The 19601-nt window shown below is 29.7% G+C and overlaps 2 protein-coding genes across 6 annotated transcripts in view; one reads left to right on the top strand and one right to left on the bottom strand.

Moving 5' to 3' along the window:
• LOC100649430 (E3 ubiquitin-protein ligase MIB1) overlaps positions 1–14190 on the top strand; it is a 160537-nt gene extending 146347 nt beyond the window's left edge. For all 4 annotated transcript variants that reach the window (XM_003402196.3, XM_048404651.1, XM_048404648.1 and 1 more), the window contains exons 2-7: positions 6928–7147; positions 7811–8121; positions 9286–9460; positions 9745–9946; positions 10064–10227; positions 10477–14190. In XM_003402196.3, the coding sequence (XP_003402244.1) occupies positions 6932–7147; positions 7811–8121; positions 9286–9460; positions 9745–9946; positions 10064–10227; positions 10477–10617 (1209 nt within the window). In that variant the 5' untranslated portion in view covers positions 6928–6931 and the 3' untranslated portion in view covers positions 10618–14190. The remainder of the gene's footprint in view (positions 1–6927; positions 7148–7810; positions 8122–9285; positions 9461–9744; positions 9947–10063; positions 10228–10476) is intronic.
• Positions 14191–14528: 338 nt separating this feature from the next.
• Positions 14529–19228, bottom strand: LOC100649673 (cytoplasmic dynein 1 light intermediate chain 1). Of its 2 annotated transcripts, none has more exons than XM_003402199.4 (10): positions 19071–19228; positions 18823–18896; positions 18368–18484; positions 18053–18283; positions 17713–17923; positions 17435–17623; positions 17252–17366; positions 17045–17185; positions 16161–16314; positions 14529–16069 (listed from the first exon to the last, which is right to left on the bottom strand). In XM_003402199.4, the coding sequence occupies exons 1-10, from the start codon at positions 19157–19159 to the stop codon at positions 15954–15956; spliced, it is 1437 nt and encodes a 478-aa protein (XP_003402247.1). In that variant the 5' UTR covers positions 19160–19228; the 3' UTR covers positions 14529–15953. The 2 variants fall into 2 exon arrangements, with proteins under 2 accessions (XP_003402247.1, XP_003402246.1); XM_003402198.4 differs by having other exon boundaries at positions 17069–17185.
• Between the last annotated feature and the right edge of the window lie 373 nt (positions 19229–19601).

Below are 19601 nucleotides of genomic sequence, written 5' to 3'. Positions count from 1 at the left end.
TCTTGCACGTATTATTTATCAGTAATTAACAATTACAACCGTTTTATCGATTTTTGAAAGTTATCCTTCGCATGCTACTAAATGTATTGTATTAAATAATTTTGATATTTCAAAAACAATTATATATATAAACAGGAAAATGTTATAGCTGTTATTAAACATTTGTGAATAGGTAATAATGTAAGTAATAGCTATTTAAGTCTGCGAATCGTTTTAATTACCTTATTTTAACTTGTAATGAACGACATAGAAATTATTTCAATATAAAACTAATCTGAAATTTTATCTTTGCAATTTAATATTTCAGAATAGCTAACAGCGCGAAAAATATACTTACAACAAATTTCTCACTCACGGAAAAAGTAATTCGTATAAAATAATCCGTTATTCCCATTGAACATTTTAAGTTTGAAATATCTGAAAAATATCCAATTATCGTGAAACGTTTTTCTTCCTCTCTCATTCAATTACATTTCTTATAATTTGTTCCTTCCAAAGAATCTTCCCGATGCACTTTATTCTCGAACTCTTAATCTCTCAGAATCATGAGATCGTCCCCTGACGATCGAAAGCTAGTTTGGAATTCGGAAGTTCCAAGTCGAATTACGGAAATATCTTGAGAGTTCCGTATACCGTCGACCTTATCCTTTTCTACTACGGATCTTCTCCCCAAAGATTTTCTCGTCGCCCGATTCTAAGCAACGTAATAAAACGTGGTAAAGCATAAAAATCAATCGATCGATTCTATTGTAGAATCGCTTTGAAGATACTGTATAGGGTCGAAAAGAAGTTACAATTTTTCCAAGCGATTATATCGCAGCGTTACGCGAATTTAACCAATATTGATCTTGAAATTATAAATTAGAGTAACAAACATCTTCTTAACTGTCACAGACTTTCGATATAATGGTAATAATAGTAACGATCATTTGTTAACATCGGCGGAACAAGCCCTTTGTTACAGTAAGTGTGTGAGGTGTATGTAAGCGATTTAGGTTTAAAAAGACCAGAGTGTATTTAACTATGTAGTTTATTAAAGTATACTCTACGTGTACATTAGTCGTATAACACAACTGCTGTCTTGATTCGTGATTACGAATAGATCGGCGCAAGGGAAGTATCAACTTAGCTGCTACTGCTCGTGTCACTCGATAACAAAAGAATGCCTCGCTACCCTATATTTGTAATCGTCGGAGTTGAGGATTTTAATTTTGTTTGATTTTAATTTAAAATTTAAAGGCGTTGGGATTTTAATTTTGAAGATGTTCTCGAAAGATCCCAACGGACGCTGAACTCTCGACCTTGTTTACGAATTTTGACTTTTCGGGTAGTCAACTCGAGGGTATATGATCACGACAAAAACGACGGATTTTGATTAACCTTCGGTAACCGCCTAAGGTTGTCAGATCTATAATAAACTCATCTATCTGTAAACACGATTTTTTGTGTAGCGGGTTCACTGGACGGAAACCGTTATGAAATTTACCGACGAGTGCCGCTACATGTGTAAATAGATAACTGTAACATAAAATAAAATTACACGTAACACAAAAATAACAAGAAAAGTTAATTCGCACGAAATTACGAATTACGATTTTAGGAATTACATGCTCGATGATTAGAGACACTTATATCGGTCATAAAGTGTGCGATGAGTTTCGAGCGCAAAGAGTAAATTGTATGTATATAGTGATATATAAATTTTATTGTATTTATTTTATAGTAATTTGGATTTATAGTCTGGTGATTCCAAAAAGGGTAGTTAACGTAGCTTGTGATTATTGTAATTTATCATTGAATTATACACTTCGTTGTAAAATTCATATATTCTTGCTACAAATATTTCCAAGTTTCATTGTAAGTATATAGAAATAAAACAACGAAACATTTGTAAAAAGGATATTCGTGCAAGTAGAATAATTGAATAACCATAAAAGAAATTCTGAAGTAATCGCGAAGGATATTGCTGGCTATGAGATTCCATTACGCTATAATATATAAAAAGTGGAACAAAATGAGGCTAAATATCATCATAAATCTTTTAATTGAAGCTGCATTAGTTTCGGTATAATCGGTTTATACCTACCGATTAAGTATTAAAGTCACAACATGATTGTAGGTTTCTTTGATACGCGCAAAACTCTGTATCAAAAATGTATCGAAAATAAATGTATTAAATTTCTCGTTATAAAAAGTGATTCAATTTAAACGAGTGCAAAATTGACAGGTTAATAACCCGTATGAAGCGTACAATGCGTTACGAGTGTTACTAATTACAAGCTTGGTAATTGTACGATCGAAGTTAATTTACTGCGGAAACTTCGTATAAATCCCTATTAATATAGTAGCCGTAACGAATCATTTATCAATTCTCATGTTCTTAAAGTCTAATAAATAATCTGATAAAAGACTTGTTTCGTCCATGTTATATGGTTAAAATATCTAATATTGTATATCTTAAGCTACAAAAATAATATCTAATTGAATATTTTGTAAAATATAATAAAATGATTAAATAAAGTTTCTGAACTTTGTATATTCAAGAAGGTTCCAGCTTCTATTATCAATTGACTTATGTATAACTTAAGTCAATTTTAATATGTCAGAAATACAAATATTAAATAAAAATATTTGCAATTATGATATCCTATTTAATAGAAATAATAAATAAATGATAACGATGAATCAAACAATACTGTTGTCTCAAAGCATATTACACGTTTTTGAATTTAATGTGTGATATTAAAATTTTGCAAAATATTTTAACCTTTATCTTTGAATAATATTAATAAAGGTAAATCTCATTTTCAGTTTCGTGAATAATATTACAATATTTTATCTGTCGATAAATTTAAAATTTATATTCACGTACGATCTTCATGCCACGAATGTTAATAACCAGTGTTTCTGTTTAATTACATCAATCAATCAAAAATATTTTACATTATACTTTATAACGTTTTCCTCGTTACACATAACTTAAAGATGAACTTCGTATTGCTGAAAGAAAAATGAAATCAATTAGAGAAACTGACCTGACAACATAATCACTAGAACAAAAATATTGGTGGCAATTATTTTTTATTTATTGGTTCATGAACCACCGTAATTCCAACGATTATTAGTGGTGGTAAATCACGGAAAATTCATAAGGATAAACGAATCGTGAGAAGATTATTATATAGAAAATGTGCGTTGGAACAAATAGTACAATATATACAAATTCAATGGGTGTACAAATGAATAATTCAAATTTCTGTAGTGAAACCTATGTTTTTTTAAAGAAAAGTTTCATCAAAAGTTCAATCAGAGTATTTATAGTTGCTTTCTATGACTTTAAGCTACCTATTAGAGGATGATTCCATCACGAAAAAATATAGTATCTTCTTTGTATAAGATCCAATATTGATCTTCATTCTTTAGACAACGCTAGACTGCACACTGTTTCTGTGACAAAAGACATCGTGTCCTGGATGGAGCGTCTTGCAGTATCCAATTTATTCACTAGGCATTGCTCACTCGGATTATTATCTATTTCGATCGATGAAACACGCCTTATCCAATTAGTGGATGAGATACAAAAATGACTTGACAATTGGATCTTGTCTAAGGACGCAGCATTTTTCCGTGATGGAATTCATTGCTTATTCGATAGACGCCTTAAACTTGTAGAAAGCAACGACGAATACTTAGAGCAACCTGCTTTATTGTCCTTTTAAGTAGGCTTTGAGTTTCACTAAAGAATTTTGATTATTCGTTTGCACAACTAATATACGAAAAACAATAGGAGTATTTGTATTTACGTAACATAATGTAACATATATTTTGTTCGTATTTATTCATAGCGATCTTTAATACATTGTTATTCAAAACATTAGCAATATCTCGAAATATCATTGTCAATTCCAACGATAATATTAGTAGTAGATTCTAATTAATATCAACGACAAATTAGCAGTCCAAACATTTAGAAATAACACCTGCGTGAAGAATAAAAAAAAAAATCTAGACAGCAACACCTCAGGAGAAGCTGTTTCCTTAATACGTTAATGATATTAAACTGTGAAAACTACATCGGATGGGAACCTTAATTAATATTAAACTATTTACAGCTTTTAACGTCATAATACCGTGGCCGATCCCTTTTGAATATTTATACCGGTAAAATTGGCGAATTTTTCCGCGATCTCGTAACTGCGGTTGCACTGGAAAACGCGTTGCGAGCCATCGTAGACCGGGCTTAATAAAAAAATACGCCAGCGAAGCAGCATAAAAATTTTATAGTCTTCGATGGCGGTCTTCCAGGCGCAAACGGAGAGACGTAAAATGCGTAATGACGCTGAGAAATCGAATAGAACGGGGAAAAGGGCTGTTACCCGCGAGCAAATCGATTCTGCGGTAAAGCGACAATTATACGAGTCGATGCGAGTAATGGACTGTTTCCGTTAATCGTGCAAATAGTATTTCCTCCGTTCCTTTCTTTTAGTTGTCGTTACGGAAAATGTTATCCATTGTAATTGAGTCGTTCGTGCTAGCCATGTGAAAGATGATTTTACCCTGCAAATTGGAAATTAGAAAATAAGGTTGAATTACGATTTAAACTTTTGTGACATTAATTTTCATTTAACAATAATAATAGATTCTTTAGGATTTCTTAGATTCTCTGTGGATTCTAAGAGACAAGAAAGTTGATAAATAGGTAAATAAATCAATCACGTTACCAACGTTACAGGTTACTTATGAAATTTTATGTTCTTGTATTATTATCTGTGCAAATTTTTGTTCTAAAAATAATATCTTTCTGTATATAAATAATCATAAGATAGAGGATCAAAGAATATTTATATTTATATATAATATTTCATACTGTAACTTGCTTTACTAATATATTTATATATAATATTTCATACTGTAACTTCCTTTGGAATTGTATTAATGTTACGAACAGTTTCTTGTCTCTTACTACGCCTGATTAAATTTGTACGTAGAAAACATACATCGTAAACTGGTACTAAGAAAAACACTCGAGTTCAGTTAGCACCAGGTCTCGAGTTTTGATTTATGGTTGTGCTTTTTTCGAATAAAAACGTTGACAAAACACCGATCGTGTCGTAGCATGCTATCTTTAAATCAACATTTACTCCAAGCATATTTTTAATCATTAAATTTCTAAAAGTCTTACACGCGATGATATTGACCATTTCGTATGCAACGAGTCGAAAAATAAAAGTTTGACGTTTATCGGAAACGTATGTGTCAAGTTGCACGTAAAGTAAGTACTTGTATATGTACATATATACATATACACGTGCGTAGAATAAACATATGCATAGCTATCGTGCCACAGCGGTGCTGGTACCTCGAGGAGGTCCTGTCAAAAGGCAGCTGTCACATCTCTTTCCGGCTGTAGCCCCGAGGAAAGACTGTCCATGGGGTCCACAGGCAACACAGTCATAGATGGTGGTATCTTTGAAAAACATCGACAAAACGAAGTTTTTATAATTATCACACGCCAAAAATACCCAGGGCCAAATTGATTATTGAAATTGAAGTTCTGCCCAGTTGTATGGAAAAATTATTATACAATATATTGATAATTGTTGCGTACGTGAACAGAGACTTCCTTTTTAAGATTTTAAAAATTGTATTAAAGTAAAAATATTATAATCTTTGAAAGGATAATGAAATAAAATATATGAAAGATTTATATCCTTGCAAATTTTAATCTCATTAATGTATGATAAAATGTAATCTTAAATGTAATCTTTATGCTGCGAGCGTGCCTGAATACTAATTATAACGCAGTTTATAATAATCGTATTAAAATTTCAAAGCGATTATAGTAATTTACGAAACTTCGTTGATTCTTATTTCCATTATCTGTCCGTTTGTTTTCGTCTCCGGCTGTCTCATTAATTATGAAATAATGAGATTGATTTAAATAACGACACAGATAAAAATTCCAAAATACCTTTGATGTGAAAGTAATTTTTCAAAATTCCGATCAGAGGAGTGAACACGGTCGAATTAAAAAGATGAATTTTCAACGAAAACAATTTCATATTCGCGTTGACCATTTCGCGATACAGCATGGAACAATATACTGTAGAATATGCAGAAACGTGGATATACTATCGTAAACATCTGTTACTAAATAATCTACGAACAGCGTCATTACCAGCCAGAGTTTGCAGGATTTGTTAATCGACAACCGTGTCTGTTAATGATGTCGTGGCTATAAACCGAAAGGATTTCAGTTGATTTCTGCGTAAACTGACTATGTATTCGTATCGACAGCGGCGAAAATCCGCAGACGACGAATATCTGTTTGATTTCGTGCTATTTATCATCGGTTAACTGCACGCGGCGACACTAATGCGAAGCAATAATGTGGCATCGAATTACAAACGTTTGCCAAACGACGTAATTGATTGCCCATCCTTTGATAACAAATCCGTTTTGAATTTGCTAGTGAAAATCACAATTTCCTGATCGCACGTGTCTAAAAGCTCTTTGCACCGGAATAACATTCAGGACGATCGTCATTAAGTTCCTTCTTTCTCCCTTTTCTAAAGCTGGATTTCTCATGCGTTTGTTTCTGAAAAATAATTGCTGAATTTCCTTCTTTAAACAACTGTTACTATTTTATGTTATTTTTTATAATTTCATCTTTGCCTCTGAGCTATGTAATTGCTAAAATGTTTGAATTGTTAAAATTACGCGTATTATGTATAAACTAAATATTTTTGCTTGTTTGAATGATTATTATTTATTTGAATAAAAAAATCAAGTGAAATTTTACACGTAACAGCCTCATAATAGCCTCTTTTCCTCTTGAAATTCGAAGTACGACTAGAATGAAATATTACAGCGAAAAATCATTTTATCAGTCGTACTTTAAACGTGATATTTTTCTTTTGATTGCAGCGCAATGCGGGTGCTCCTCTCGAAACTTCCGAGACCATGGATAGTTGACGAGAAAAAGGACGATGGTTACACGGCCCTTCATCTGGCTGCTCTGAACAATCACGTCGAAGTTGCTGAACAGCTGGCACGTGCTGGAAAAGCTGACCTGGATTTGCAAAACGTCAATTTGCAGACCGCGTTGCATCTCGCTGTCGAGCGACAGCACACGCAAATCGTTCGTGTACGTTTATTTCATCGTCAAAAAGAAATCCTCACTTCTGATCCGATGCTGCACAAACGATTCACTGAACATTTCCGATGTTCCAATTCCTTTCGAAAACACATTCCGAACATTAATCTCAATTCCACCCATGAAAAATCGAAGTATCTTTCTCAATAAAAGACTTTTCTTGTTCGATCTGACATGACTTTGTTAAACGATGATTTACTGTCTAATATACAATGATGAACAAAAGTATTGACACAGATCGGATTTTTCTGTAGAATCCTCTATAAATCTTCGGTATATATGATTCTTTATCAAATTTTTTTTATAAAATATAAATTTCAAATCTAATGTTTAAATGTATCATAATTCGCCATCGTTAATCAGTTCTATTTAACAAACAACGAAAGTTACATGACGAACTGTTCTTAACGATACATGGGGTTTTAATTATTGTTATATCGATAGAAGAATAGTTCCTAAAATAATTTTGAAACTCACATAGATAAGAAAATAATTTAGCAGCGAGACATAGGGAATCGGAGCAATGTTAGAATTTAATCGAACAATTCGAGATACGCCAGTTCATACGTAATTAAAATGTTCTTAAACCGACACAGATTAATTTCGCCACGGGTTAGTTCGATAATTAAACGGGACTCATAAATCCTGTTGTAGCTGCTGGTACGCGAAGGCGCCAATTTAAACGTAGCAGACAAGGACGGTGACACGCCTCTTCACGAAGCCTTGAGATATCACACTTTGACGCAGCTGCGACAACTGCAGGATGTCCAGGACGTAGGGCGGCTCCTGATGGGTCTGGGCGCGCAAGGACAGGACAAGAAGAGTAGCTCGTTCATTGCTTGCTTCCTGGCTGCCCATGGGGCTGACCTGGAATTGAAGAACAAGAAGGGACAGACTCCGCTCGACCTCTGCCCAGATCCAAATCTCTGCAAAACGCTAACTACTTGCCACAAGGACAGAGAATCGTTAGTAATTACAATCTACTTCATCCCGCAGTCACATAAGCGAAACGTCGCAGTTCATTGGGAAGTTTCAAATGCGGGCATACAAAATTAAAGTTCATACTACGATAGAGCCCTTCCGTATTCGATAGAGAGACGAAAATGTTCGGATAATAATGAAACTTTCGAGTAATAGGACAATCACTCTTTTGACATTGAATTTCAGTTGTTCAAATAGAGATCAAGAAAATTCCAAGTACTTTTTTATAGCCTTCTCCAATAGTTGTTTTAAATCTTTATCCTGTTTTTTTTTTTTTTTAATTATTTATTTCGATCATAAATTATAAACTAAAATGACAATATCATCTTTTTATTTTAATGATACGACTGTTTTTGAATAAAAATATTTGCACGTCAAGAAATACATATCTATAACATTTTATCAATTATAATATCTATATAAAAAATTAATAAATATTTAATTAGAATTTAGATACAGAAGAAACTGATTTATAACAAGAAATACTTAAACACAAGAGTATTATTAATTTCTTTTATAAAAAAAAAATATTTGAATTCCTTTTGTTATATGCATGTGCACACAATAAAATAGTTTGCAGAATGAGAAGACGTTCGAGAAAACAACGTAATCTTCACTTACTCGGATGATATGCAACTGTTTGGCACGTGGCTTTCTGTAATTACGATCGCTTAATATGCATTCTGGTCAAAGGAAATAAGATTATATCTTACTGAAGCGTGCAAATACATGTCTGTAGCCGAGTAATCTCTACATTTTCGAAGCATAAACTTCCCTGTGCAACATGAAACTTCTCATATAACCGATATTACGCTGTAATCAAATCTTATGAACACGTTCAATTTACACTTCTAATTTTTCTATCTTTTTCTGTACGCAACAAGGAATAATTTGATCCTTTAGGAAAGAATTTTGAAAAATATTGCTTCCTTCATATTATGTTTATTATGATATTGTAATAAACACGTCTACGTATTATTACAAAAGACGCGTTTTGTATTAGATATATTCGGAAATATACCAAATCAGGCTGCTACATCCAAGATGTGTTAATTTGGTTAAAAATCATAGTCCGATAAATTATAACGAGGTACTTTTAAAACAAATTTTATCTTCGTGCATTCGCTATACATAATTATTATTCTCAGGGACAACATCGAACCGGCAGCCCCATCAGCCACGATCGACGAGTGTTTGGTCTGCTCAGATGGAAAACGTGAAATGCTTTTCAGCCCTTGCGGACACGTAGCTTGTTGTAACGCCTGCGCGCCAAGAGTGAAGAAATGCCTGCTCTGCAGAGAAAATGTCCTTTCAAGAACAAAAGTAAAATACTATCTTAATAATTTTAAAAATTCGTATTGATAAAACGTTGACCGTAATTCACCGATAGTGATTCCGCTATAATGATAGATTCCTGGCTAATTCTTCTTTTATTTTATAAATAAATTTTACTTCCTCTAGGAATTTATTTCTAAAACTTATTTCTCATAAGGAATTTGCGAAATTATTCATACATTCGTGAACAATACTTTAATACTTTAGAGATTAGAAAGAAAAACAAAGAAAGTGAATTACCTGCTTTAAAAACAAATTAAACGTATTTGCAGATCGAGGAGTGCGTGGTTTGCTCGGATCGTAAAGCTAGCGTACTATTTCGTCCGTGTGGACATATGTGTGCTTGCGAAAGTTGCGCAGCCCTAATGAAAAAATGCGTTCAATGCAGAGCTCAAATTCAGCACATGTTGCCGTTGTCGATCTGTTGCGGTAGAGGAGGCGATGTCACTTACGTTAAAGCAACCAATGCTTCAGGTAGGAAATTAATAAATAATAAGTATTAATAATAAATGAAATAGATGCGATAGGAGAAATATATATTAAAAGCGTAAAAATTATTTATGCATATAAATAATCTTCATGCGTTAAAAGGTGCAACGATAACAGACGTGAAGAGTGATCAAGAGGAAGAATTATTATCGCAACAAAATACTGGAAGTGGAGGAGAAACTCTTTTGATGAACAATGGTAGCCGAGATACATCACACAGCGATATACAGAAACTTCAACAACAACTTCAAGATATCAAGGAACAGGTATATCATCTTTTATTATATGATTTGTTGTATGTTTCCCTTTCTTTTTGAATGTAATTTCTTCCTCAAATGAAGATATGTAGAGCGTAATTTACAATCTTCATCTTATAGGAATTGCAGCTAAAAAAAAGATTGTAATTTTACACAGAAAATAAAAGCTCGGAAAAAACGTTGATTAAATTGTACAAAAATTAATTAATCGAAAGTTGTATTACGTACATTGAAATATTTTATTTTGTATCTTTACAGACAATGTGTCCAGTTTGCTTAGATCGTTTAAAGAATATGATATTTTTGTGTGGCCACGGCACCTGTCAAATGTGCGGAGACCGGATGTCGGAGTGTCCAATATGCCGGAAGGCGGTAGACAAACGAATTTTGCTCTATTAAATCTAGAAAACTGATTATCATTCGGAGCTAGAGTTTCATTTAGATATATAAGAATGAATGATAATAGTAGGAATAATTAAATATTGCATCTATTATCTGATTCAAATTTTGAAAGTATAGATACGTTTTATTTTCGATACTTTCAACCTCCACAAGACTGTAACATAAATTAAGATTTTGTTAAAACTATCAAAGTATATTTATACATATACTGCCCATTCACCAAATAAATTTATATTAATTAATTCTAATAGTTTTTATACTCCTATTTTAAAATTTTAGGAAACATTTATACGAATTAATATGTATAAAATATTTCTATTTAATTTCATTACATCTATCGTACATAAGTATAATACCATAATGAAGACATAAACAGGCTATTCAGTGCAATCCGTTCCACGATTATTCTTATTTTGAATAAGTATTTCCTAAATATATTCAAGCATATCAAACGTATATATGCTTAAAAATTTCCCAATCTTTTAAATAAATACTATGAAAGATATGTACAAATCAGAGGAAACCGAATGCAATATTTACTTATTCCTTCTTTTTTTAATCTGTTAACGGGCTCCGTATAATTTGTCCATAATATTATTACTTCAGCATATTTTCACGATATAAATAGAATCAGGCAATTAAATATAAACACACATTAGGCTGAGTCATGAAAATGAATTATAAGAATTATAGCAAAATGTCAAGCAAGTTAATCGTATCTATGATGAAATATTGAGATCGTATCTATTTATAAATAGTGCTTTGTCCTTATTCATTTCTTCAAAATTACCAAGTTTGATTCAGTAATATAAGTTAATAAGTAAACTATTGTTTTCTAGTAATTGTTATTAGTCGAAAACTCTATTAATCAATATTTTTAAACATTTATAATGTTTCCATTTTACGCTGATATATAGTCTATACGCACAATAATTCTTCAAAGACATTCGTTACTTAACGTTACTTCAAATGTACAATTAAACGTAGTACTTATAGTGTCGAAAGCCAGCAAACACCTTTTACAAAGCTTTTGCTTTCCTCGATTAGGAGCAATAACGAGTGGGATAAGAAAATTCGTACTTTAGAAAGTAACAGATACCCGCAAATTCTGCATTTCTTTTTTATTTTGCTGTTTTCCTTCCCGCAATTATACAACAATAACGCGTCTTGTATACAGTAATTTATAGATACAATATTTTTTTAACTGCTTTTTTTGTTACTTTATCATTTCTACTACACTTTATTAGATGTAATTTGTACTTACTAGTATATCTCCATGATTATAGATTTTGCATTCTATAACAAAAATTTTATTCCGCTTTTGTAATAATTATCGAAAGGATATAAATTTTTGAGACTTTCTAGTTTTTCTTGTCCCGCAAATAACTTGCATGAATTTCTTGTAAATACTTCGCCATTTCCTGTCCTCAATCTTATTGCCAATACTGTCACATTTGCTCTCCCTTCTTGAAACTGTATAAAGTATCTTATTATTAGAAGTTTCAATATTCCCAATAATAATGGATACTGCCAATTACTTTTATAAATCATGAAACGTTTAATTTATCATTAAATATCTAATTAGTTATAAAAATATTAGGAAAATAATTATCATTATCATTGTAATTCAAAGTTTCCCTTATTTCCGTAATTTATATACATGTATTAAAGGCAATGAAAAGATTATGCAGTTTAATAAAATTAATCTAATTGACAGTAATTTGCATAAACATTAATAATAATAACTATCTATATTTTAGAAAACTATATAATAACTTATTCAATTTACTTCCCTTTTTCTAGTGAGCAAAGAGGGGAAGCAAAGTTTTGAAAAGGTAATAAATATGAATATTTGTTGGCTTATAAATAATCTTTACAAGACTTTGCATCTTCTTTCTTAGTATCACCGTTCGTAGAAAAATGTAAAAAAAAATAATGCTCATTGATTATACATCCTGAAAAGGATATTTATAATGAAATAGAAACAAAATTTAGCTTCGTATTTGAATCGAACTAATCGGCATAAATTTTCTACTTGTAAAATTAGTAATTGATATTTATATCATTTTGTATCTTTTTCCTTTTCGAAAAATATTCATTCTTATAATAATTTTTTGCTTTGTGAATTTTCGAGAAATTATGGTAGGAATAATCAATAATTGTTAATTGCACTAACAAATATCTTCCTTTATTTAAATTCTGGCTATATAGGTATGACCATACTTACGTTTTGTGATGCAAGAATTCAGTAAAAGAATTATGGTCAGGTAATACAAAATCTTTTAGTATGTCACAACAAATAAAATATGCAATCTATGATTATCCTTGATATCGCATAATGTTAAAATTAATATTATGAAAACATTATTTTTTTATACATAATGTTAACATCAAAATTTTCATTTTTATAATTTTTGGAAAATATTTTTGTAGTAATATAATGTAATTTGAATATATTAAACGAATATAATAAATTCGAATATTTCATTTAAGTATTTGAGATAAAAAGAATATTTCACATGTTTGAAATAAATTTAATAAATATTAAGCAATGGTCTTTATAAATATGGTCTTACCTATAAATTAATCTTCATTGTGAATATTACGATACTATATAGTGCTTTTAACTATTACCCCTTGCTCTTCCATTTACAATATCTTTTTAGAAGTTTTTGAAAGGCAATTATTATATGCGTTTAGAATAGGAAATTTATTGACTAAATTTAAAATAAGTAGACCAATAAACAAGTATTAGACATTAATATTTAATTTAAGACTCCATTTTCTACAACCCTAGATCATGCATAATTTACCTTGAATCCAATAAAATAAAAAATATTTAACACTATTATATATATTGAAATAATCAGAAACATTATAAAACATTTACATACATACCCTTTTATCATTTTAAGAGATCTGATTTATTAATGGAGTATAAAATTGGATAAACAAATGAAAAATGTAATAGGTATTCAACAAAATTTTTGATTAGTGAATAATTAAGTTTTGTAACGTCTTCTACTGTAATTTTTATTGTAAGTTATTTGTTAACATGGAGTCTTAAAGAAGATACAAAATGTGAATGGGCAACATGTAGTTTTAAAGAAGATACAAAATGTGAATGGGCAACATATAGTTTTTGTACCATTCCTGTTACATAATATTTCTGTAAAAGGATACATTTTACCTAAGAATATTATATATAATAAACAACATTAAAAATGATGTATAACATTACAATGGGATTATAAAATTTTCTTATGAAGTCTGAGTAAAAAATCAATTGTAACAATTTTTTCATTTTCAAAATGATAAAAATATTCGGAATTTCATCCCTTGGGTTACTTAATCGTTGATCCTATTGTATTGTCTATCTCTTTGACGTTTGCAAAGGAAAAAACATTGTAACAGAAACATCGTAAAAAAAATGTTACGATGATTAGAAATACTATCTTAATACTTGTATTATTCTATTACGTTATACATATAACCGTCTCAATTGTATTCAGTGAAATTATAACAATAAATACATTTGTTCAACCTAATAAAGAACGATAGTATGTCAAATAATCTTATTTATTGCGCACATATTAATAAGTTAAAATAGCTTAATTCTGATATGTATCTATTAAGTAAAATTTTATATAGAGGATAAATAATAGAAAATTATAGAATGCAATTAACATTTTATTAATTTAATAGAACTTTCTATTTCTCACTGAAAACATCAAAATATAGATATCCTTCCGTGTCATTAAAATCATTAAATATTTAGTACCAAACATAGAAATATCAAATGAATTTAAAATAAGTAATTAAGATTTTAAAGATACAAATATTTTTAACTCTTTTAAATTACAAAAAATTGATTGCGGTATATTGCTGTAATAACAGTAACCTCTATGTTTATGAAAAATTATTTATTTTTGATCAGGAATTTTAATTACTTCATATACAGAAAAGCCACATTAATAACTGAATTTACAGATTCTTCTCTTTTACATAAAATTCTTTTAAAAGTTGACAAAGAAGTTTCACTCGCCTTGTAACCGCACACTCCAAAATTCATACCACGAATTATCTTCAAACCAAAGACAAGCCCGTGTCCTTGGTTAAGAAATCTCTTTTAAATCTAACATTCATATAAAATATTATCTCACACATTCGTATGGCTTCATTTACGTTACAGTAACGACACTTTATAAATTAGATCCAATACAAGAGAAAATTATTCAGTCAACTTTTATCAACGAGAACAATATTGTATAAATAGAATTATTTATTTATTAGGAAATGAAATGAAAGCATTGAAGAGCAGTAAAAAAATCCTTACATCCTTCATGGATGATTATTAAATAATTTACTATAACGAGCTGTAGGGACATGTGCGTAAGCATAATTGAATGTATTACTATATTAAATATTTAATTACGTTAATTTAATAACTCTCTAGCTGTAATTTTGTATTGTTACTGACAGCCAGATATAACAAACAAAATTATTGATAAGTTGTGTGACATTTCGTTATTTTCTGTTTCTCAGTAACATACTCGTTTCTGAATCAAATTCAACTGTTCTTATAAATTAATCCCAATTCTTTGCGACCCATTCAAGTGTAATTAAAATTTGTATTGCACATTCATAACAAACAATTAGTACTACGTCAAAAATCTTAATACCAAAAGAACCATAACACTAGGAATGTGCAAACATTATAATTATAAATAAAAAATGTGCAATCTACAACCTAAAGAAAATTATAACTTTAAAAGGCTAAAAAAAAAAATTATTTTAGATTATACAATTGTGCTTCATTTTATAAATTGATACAATATTTTATAACAAAATTTCATAAAATATTAATACATTGTTATATATGTATATATTTCTATTTAAATAAATTCAACTGAATATTTGTGCTTTGCACAATATGATTAGTTGTTAATTAAAAATTTCTTGTAAATATTTTATAACTATGACAAGTTATTAAAAGTTCTGAGTATTTTTTAAAATAACTGTATTAAATTAATAAATGACAAAAATCTTAAATCATAATAAATGACATAAAATATAATAAATACAAATAAAATCTTTTTAGATCATTATAAATTACCAAATTAGTACATGTATTACAATATTATTAATACAAATATGATAAAAATAATTTCTGTATCAGTTTCAAACATTACAAATAAAGATGAAGATCACACAAATATATTTTATATTTAGTGTCATTCAATTATCCTCAAAATGTTATTATGGAACTGATATTTATGATTTACAATTCAATACTTAACTCCCAATATGGGTCGCAAAGAAAATATATTTCTTTAACATTCAGATGACGAATTTAAGTTGGGTGGAGAAATTTTTTTCGTTCGAGTAAGTCGATCTAATTCCACTGCTGCATCATTACACATAGTTGCTTTATCTACTGATGCATTATCTGAAATAAACAATAAATCGAAATTTTCAACTTTAAAATGTTATGAAAATTCATAATATACTGCATTCTTATAATGCATTATAAAACTTACCAATTTTTATCGGACTCGTACCTACAGTACCTGGTGATCCAGGGCTTCCAGTCTTTTTGTGAAGAAGAGAATTGAAGAAGTTAGCTAGAACACCTTCCCCAGATTGCGCAGATCCAGTACCTTTGGGATCCAACTTTTTATTTGGTGATGCAACCTGTATAAAAAATATTTAATATTTGCAAAATGGTATTTTCTGTTATATTCATAACAGATCATACCACAAAGATTAGAACATGCTTTTGATCGTCCACTGTAAAAACACATAGTGATCTCATTCACCACATAGTTACTGAACAATGGAATATGTAATTAAAATTTAGCCTGTCAAAGTATGAAATAGTCATGTATGCAAATATGCTTTTTCTGTATAGTAAATCTAACAAAATACACATATTAACATTAAATGTTAGTTTAGATTCCAAAATGTAAAAGAACACAATATAGTTTATCAAGATACAATATTATCTTATAATTATATAATGAGAAGCTACTAACCTAAACATAAGAATATATAAACATTAAGCAATGCATGAATTGATCTAATTGATTTAACGTCAATGCAAAAAAAGTGCTCGATGATCCTAATATTAATTTACAAAAAATTGAATAAGAAATGTAAATGCTATGTGTCAGATAATTACACCCAAGAATATAAAAAGCAACACTCGCTCAAACATCAATTAAAGTCAAAATTTTCAGGGTATTACAGTCAGAGTAATTTTAATATGAATAAGCATTATCTGTTAAGAGGTGAGGATATGATGATAACATACATGAATACATGATATATATACATAAATTAGCCACAACATTGTTATTCAATGCTGAATGATTATTAACTGCATGTAACATGACAAGCATGCTCCAATTATAAATGGTATAACCTGAATAACTGGTCCAGTGCTTGCCTGATTCCTGGTTGTTGGAGATCGTGTTGGATCTTTTATACCTAATAATGCGGCTTGTTGTTTCGCTAAGAAAGCTTGTTCTTCTTCTGCCTGTACTTCTACTTCTCTAGCTACACACTAATTAGTAAAATAATATTTTAGTCCTTAATATTAAAAACGTAATTTATCTGTACACACACATACTTTTCTGTTTGTTGATGGTTGTGCAATAACATCTCTATAGTAATCATCTGGTTTCATTGATTGCAAATTTTCATGAAGAATACTAATCTTTTTCATATTATCCCAACCAGCAGGACTGTAAACAAGAACATCTTTAAAATATTAAAAATATATACAAATATTTACTCAATTAAAATTACATACATGAGAACTGCATCTTTTTCGACGACTAAAGCAGGTGTTCTAAATGGTAAAGAATAAATTCTATGTGTAAGATATTTATAAAGCAAATCACAGTTTTTATCTTCCTTTGCTGATGTGTAGAATAATCCTGCACCATATTGCAAACAAAATCGTCTTATCCACTGTTGTATAAAATCAAAATGTTCGTCCCTATAAAAAATTAAAATTATTGAACTAATAAAGTAATTTATTACCACCAATTATATTTTTTTTTAGTGGTAATTATATTATGAACTTACTTATAATCATGTTCTTTCTCAAGAGTAGACATATAATCAGTTTTGGTAATAACAACAACAACATCTAGGCCTAAATTTGTTGTAAGTACTCCTTCTGGTAGTGGTAAATTATCCATTGTATCGTCATCTAAGTTACGACTAGTTCGCCTTAAAGGACTACCAGGATCTAATTCATCCCCAGGTTCTGTATAATCTTGCCACTTTTTCACATCTAAGCACATAAAAAATGATTTGAAAATTTGAAAAATGATTTAATTAATACATCTTTTATTATTAAATGAACACATGTAACAATGCGAAATACATACTATGAAAGAAGTAATTTAAAAATATGACTTACTAAATTGCCTGCATCGTTGCCAAGTATCATTATCTAAAGGTAATTTGTCAATATGATCTCCCAAAAGTGCAGCCCAGGATTGAAGTTGATCGAGGATAGCCCATGGAGTTGTCATTGCAGCAACTAACATAACAAGTGTATGTGGAAATCTTTCTGCATTTAATGCAAATCTTAAAAGATTTGCATGACCAGGATCACCATCTAATACCCATACAGATAATCTTGTTTGATCTGAGTAAAAAATTTAAATAATAAAACTTCATTACTCTTCACCTGTTATAATTAGAAACATTATCAATTTTTAATTGATATTACCATCTCTATAATCATCTCTGACATCAATATATGCAAACTCCAAACCAGAACCTTTCTTTGGATCTTCTACGCCTTGTAATTTAGCAATGAGTGTTGTTTTTCCACTTTCATTATCACCTATAAATGAAATTATTTCTTGCTACAATGTACATGGGTAATCTAAATACTTAGTGAACAGCTTTATTATATAACATATATGTCATAAACATCTATATCATTATCATTGAATATGTAAAATTAATTTTAAAAATCTTAACAAAAGACAATAAACAAATTACAAGTCAAATAAAAAATCAAACAAATAGGTAACCATATGTTACAGGCAACGTTAAAACAAAATTACATGTATAAACATTATATTTGACACTCATTATAATACATAACATTTATGCATGACACATGCACATATCTTCAGAATCTTGCATTAATTAAGGAAAGTAATTACTCAAACTTACCTAAGACAAGAATATTCTTGTTTGAGGGTAGTTTGTTACTGCTACTATTTTGTACCTCAGCCAAAATAGAGGACCTGTATAAAAGGAGACAATTAAAAATAAAGTAAATTATTAAAAATGACTAATTCTCTGGCTTCTAATGTGTGGCACGCAAGACGAACGTCAAAATATTTATACGTCGCAATTGCCTACTGCAATATGTATACTTTATATTAAAAAAAATTTGAAAGCAAACTTTTCATACATACCATAAGTTGTCTTTATTTTCTGGATCTTCTTTTTTCTTCGATTGAAACCCATTGCTCTGCAACATCATATCAATTGCCGTCGCTGCCATTATCCATTTGACAGAAATGAAATCTGCTATCGATTGTACGCAAACTGCGGGTGCGGCTCGCAGTTAACTTCGTTCAGAACGGAATCTTAAAAGTTCTAATGTACGTGTAAGCTTATACATGTTCATTTTCTGTACTTTAAATTTCATGTTTAATTGTTATTCGATATTTTATTTTTGATAATACGTCTTTTATTATATATATACGTATTATTATAAGTATCTAACAACATTTTTCTATTAATATATAAATTACGTACACATTGAAAATTACACTTTACTTATGCAAAAAATTTAACGTTAATGGATAATTGGTCTTACTGTTTATTCCAAATTAATATTTAATGAATCATGAATGTATAATACACAGGAACATACAATGTATATATGTAGTATATTTAAATATATATGAAATAAGATAATATAAAATTAAGCAAAATAGTCA

Source organism: Bombus terrestris, chromosome 3 (genome assembly GCF_910591885.1).
Source record: "Bombus terrestris chromosome 3, iyBomTerr1.2, whole genome shotgun sequence".
In the NCBI taxonomy this organism is placed as follows: domain Eukaryota; kingdom Metazoa; phylum Arthropoda; class Insecta; order Hymenoptera; family Apidae; genus Bombus; species Bombus terrestris.
This window is presented reverse-complemented; position numbering and strand designations above follow the sequence as displayed.

Coding starts and splice junctions, on each gene's coding strand:
- LOC100649673 (XM_003402199.4), bottom strand. CDS start 19,159: ATGGCAGCGACGGCAATTGATATGATGTTGCAGAGCAATGGGTTTCAA. Junction 17,924..18,052: donor GCAACGATGCAGGCAATTTA/GTAAGTCATATT, acceptor TTATGTGCTTAG/ATGTGAAAAAGTGGCAAGAT. Junction 16,070..16,160: donor TACGAGTCCGATAAAAATTG/GTAAGTTTTATA, acceptor TGTTTATTTCAG/ATAATGCATCAGTAGATAAA.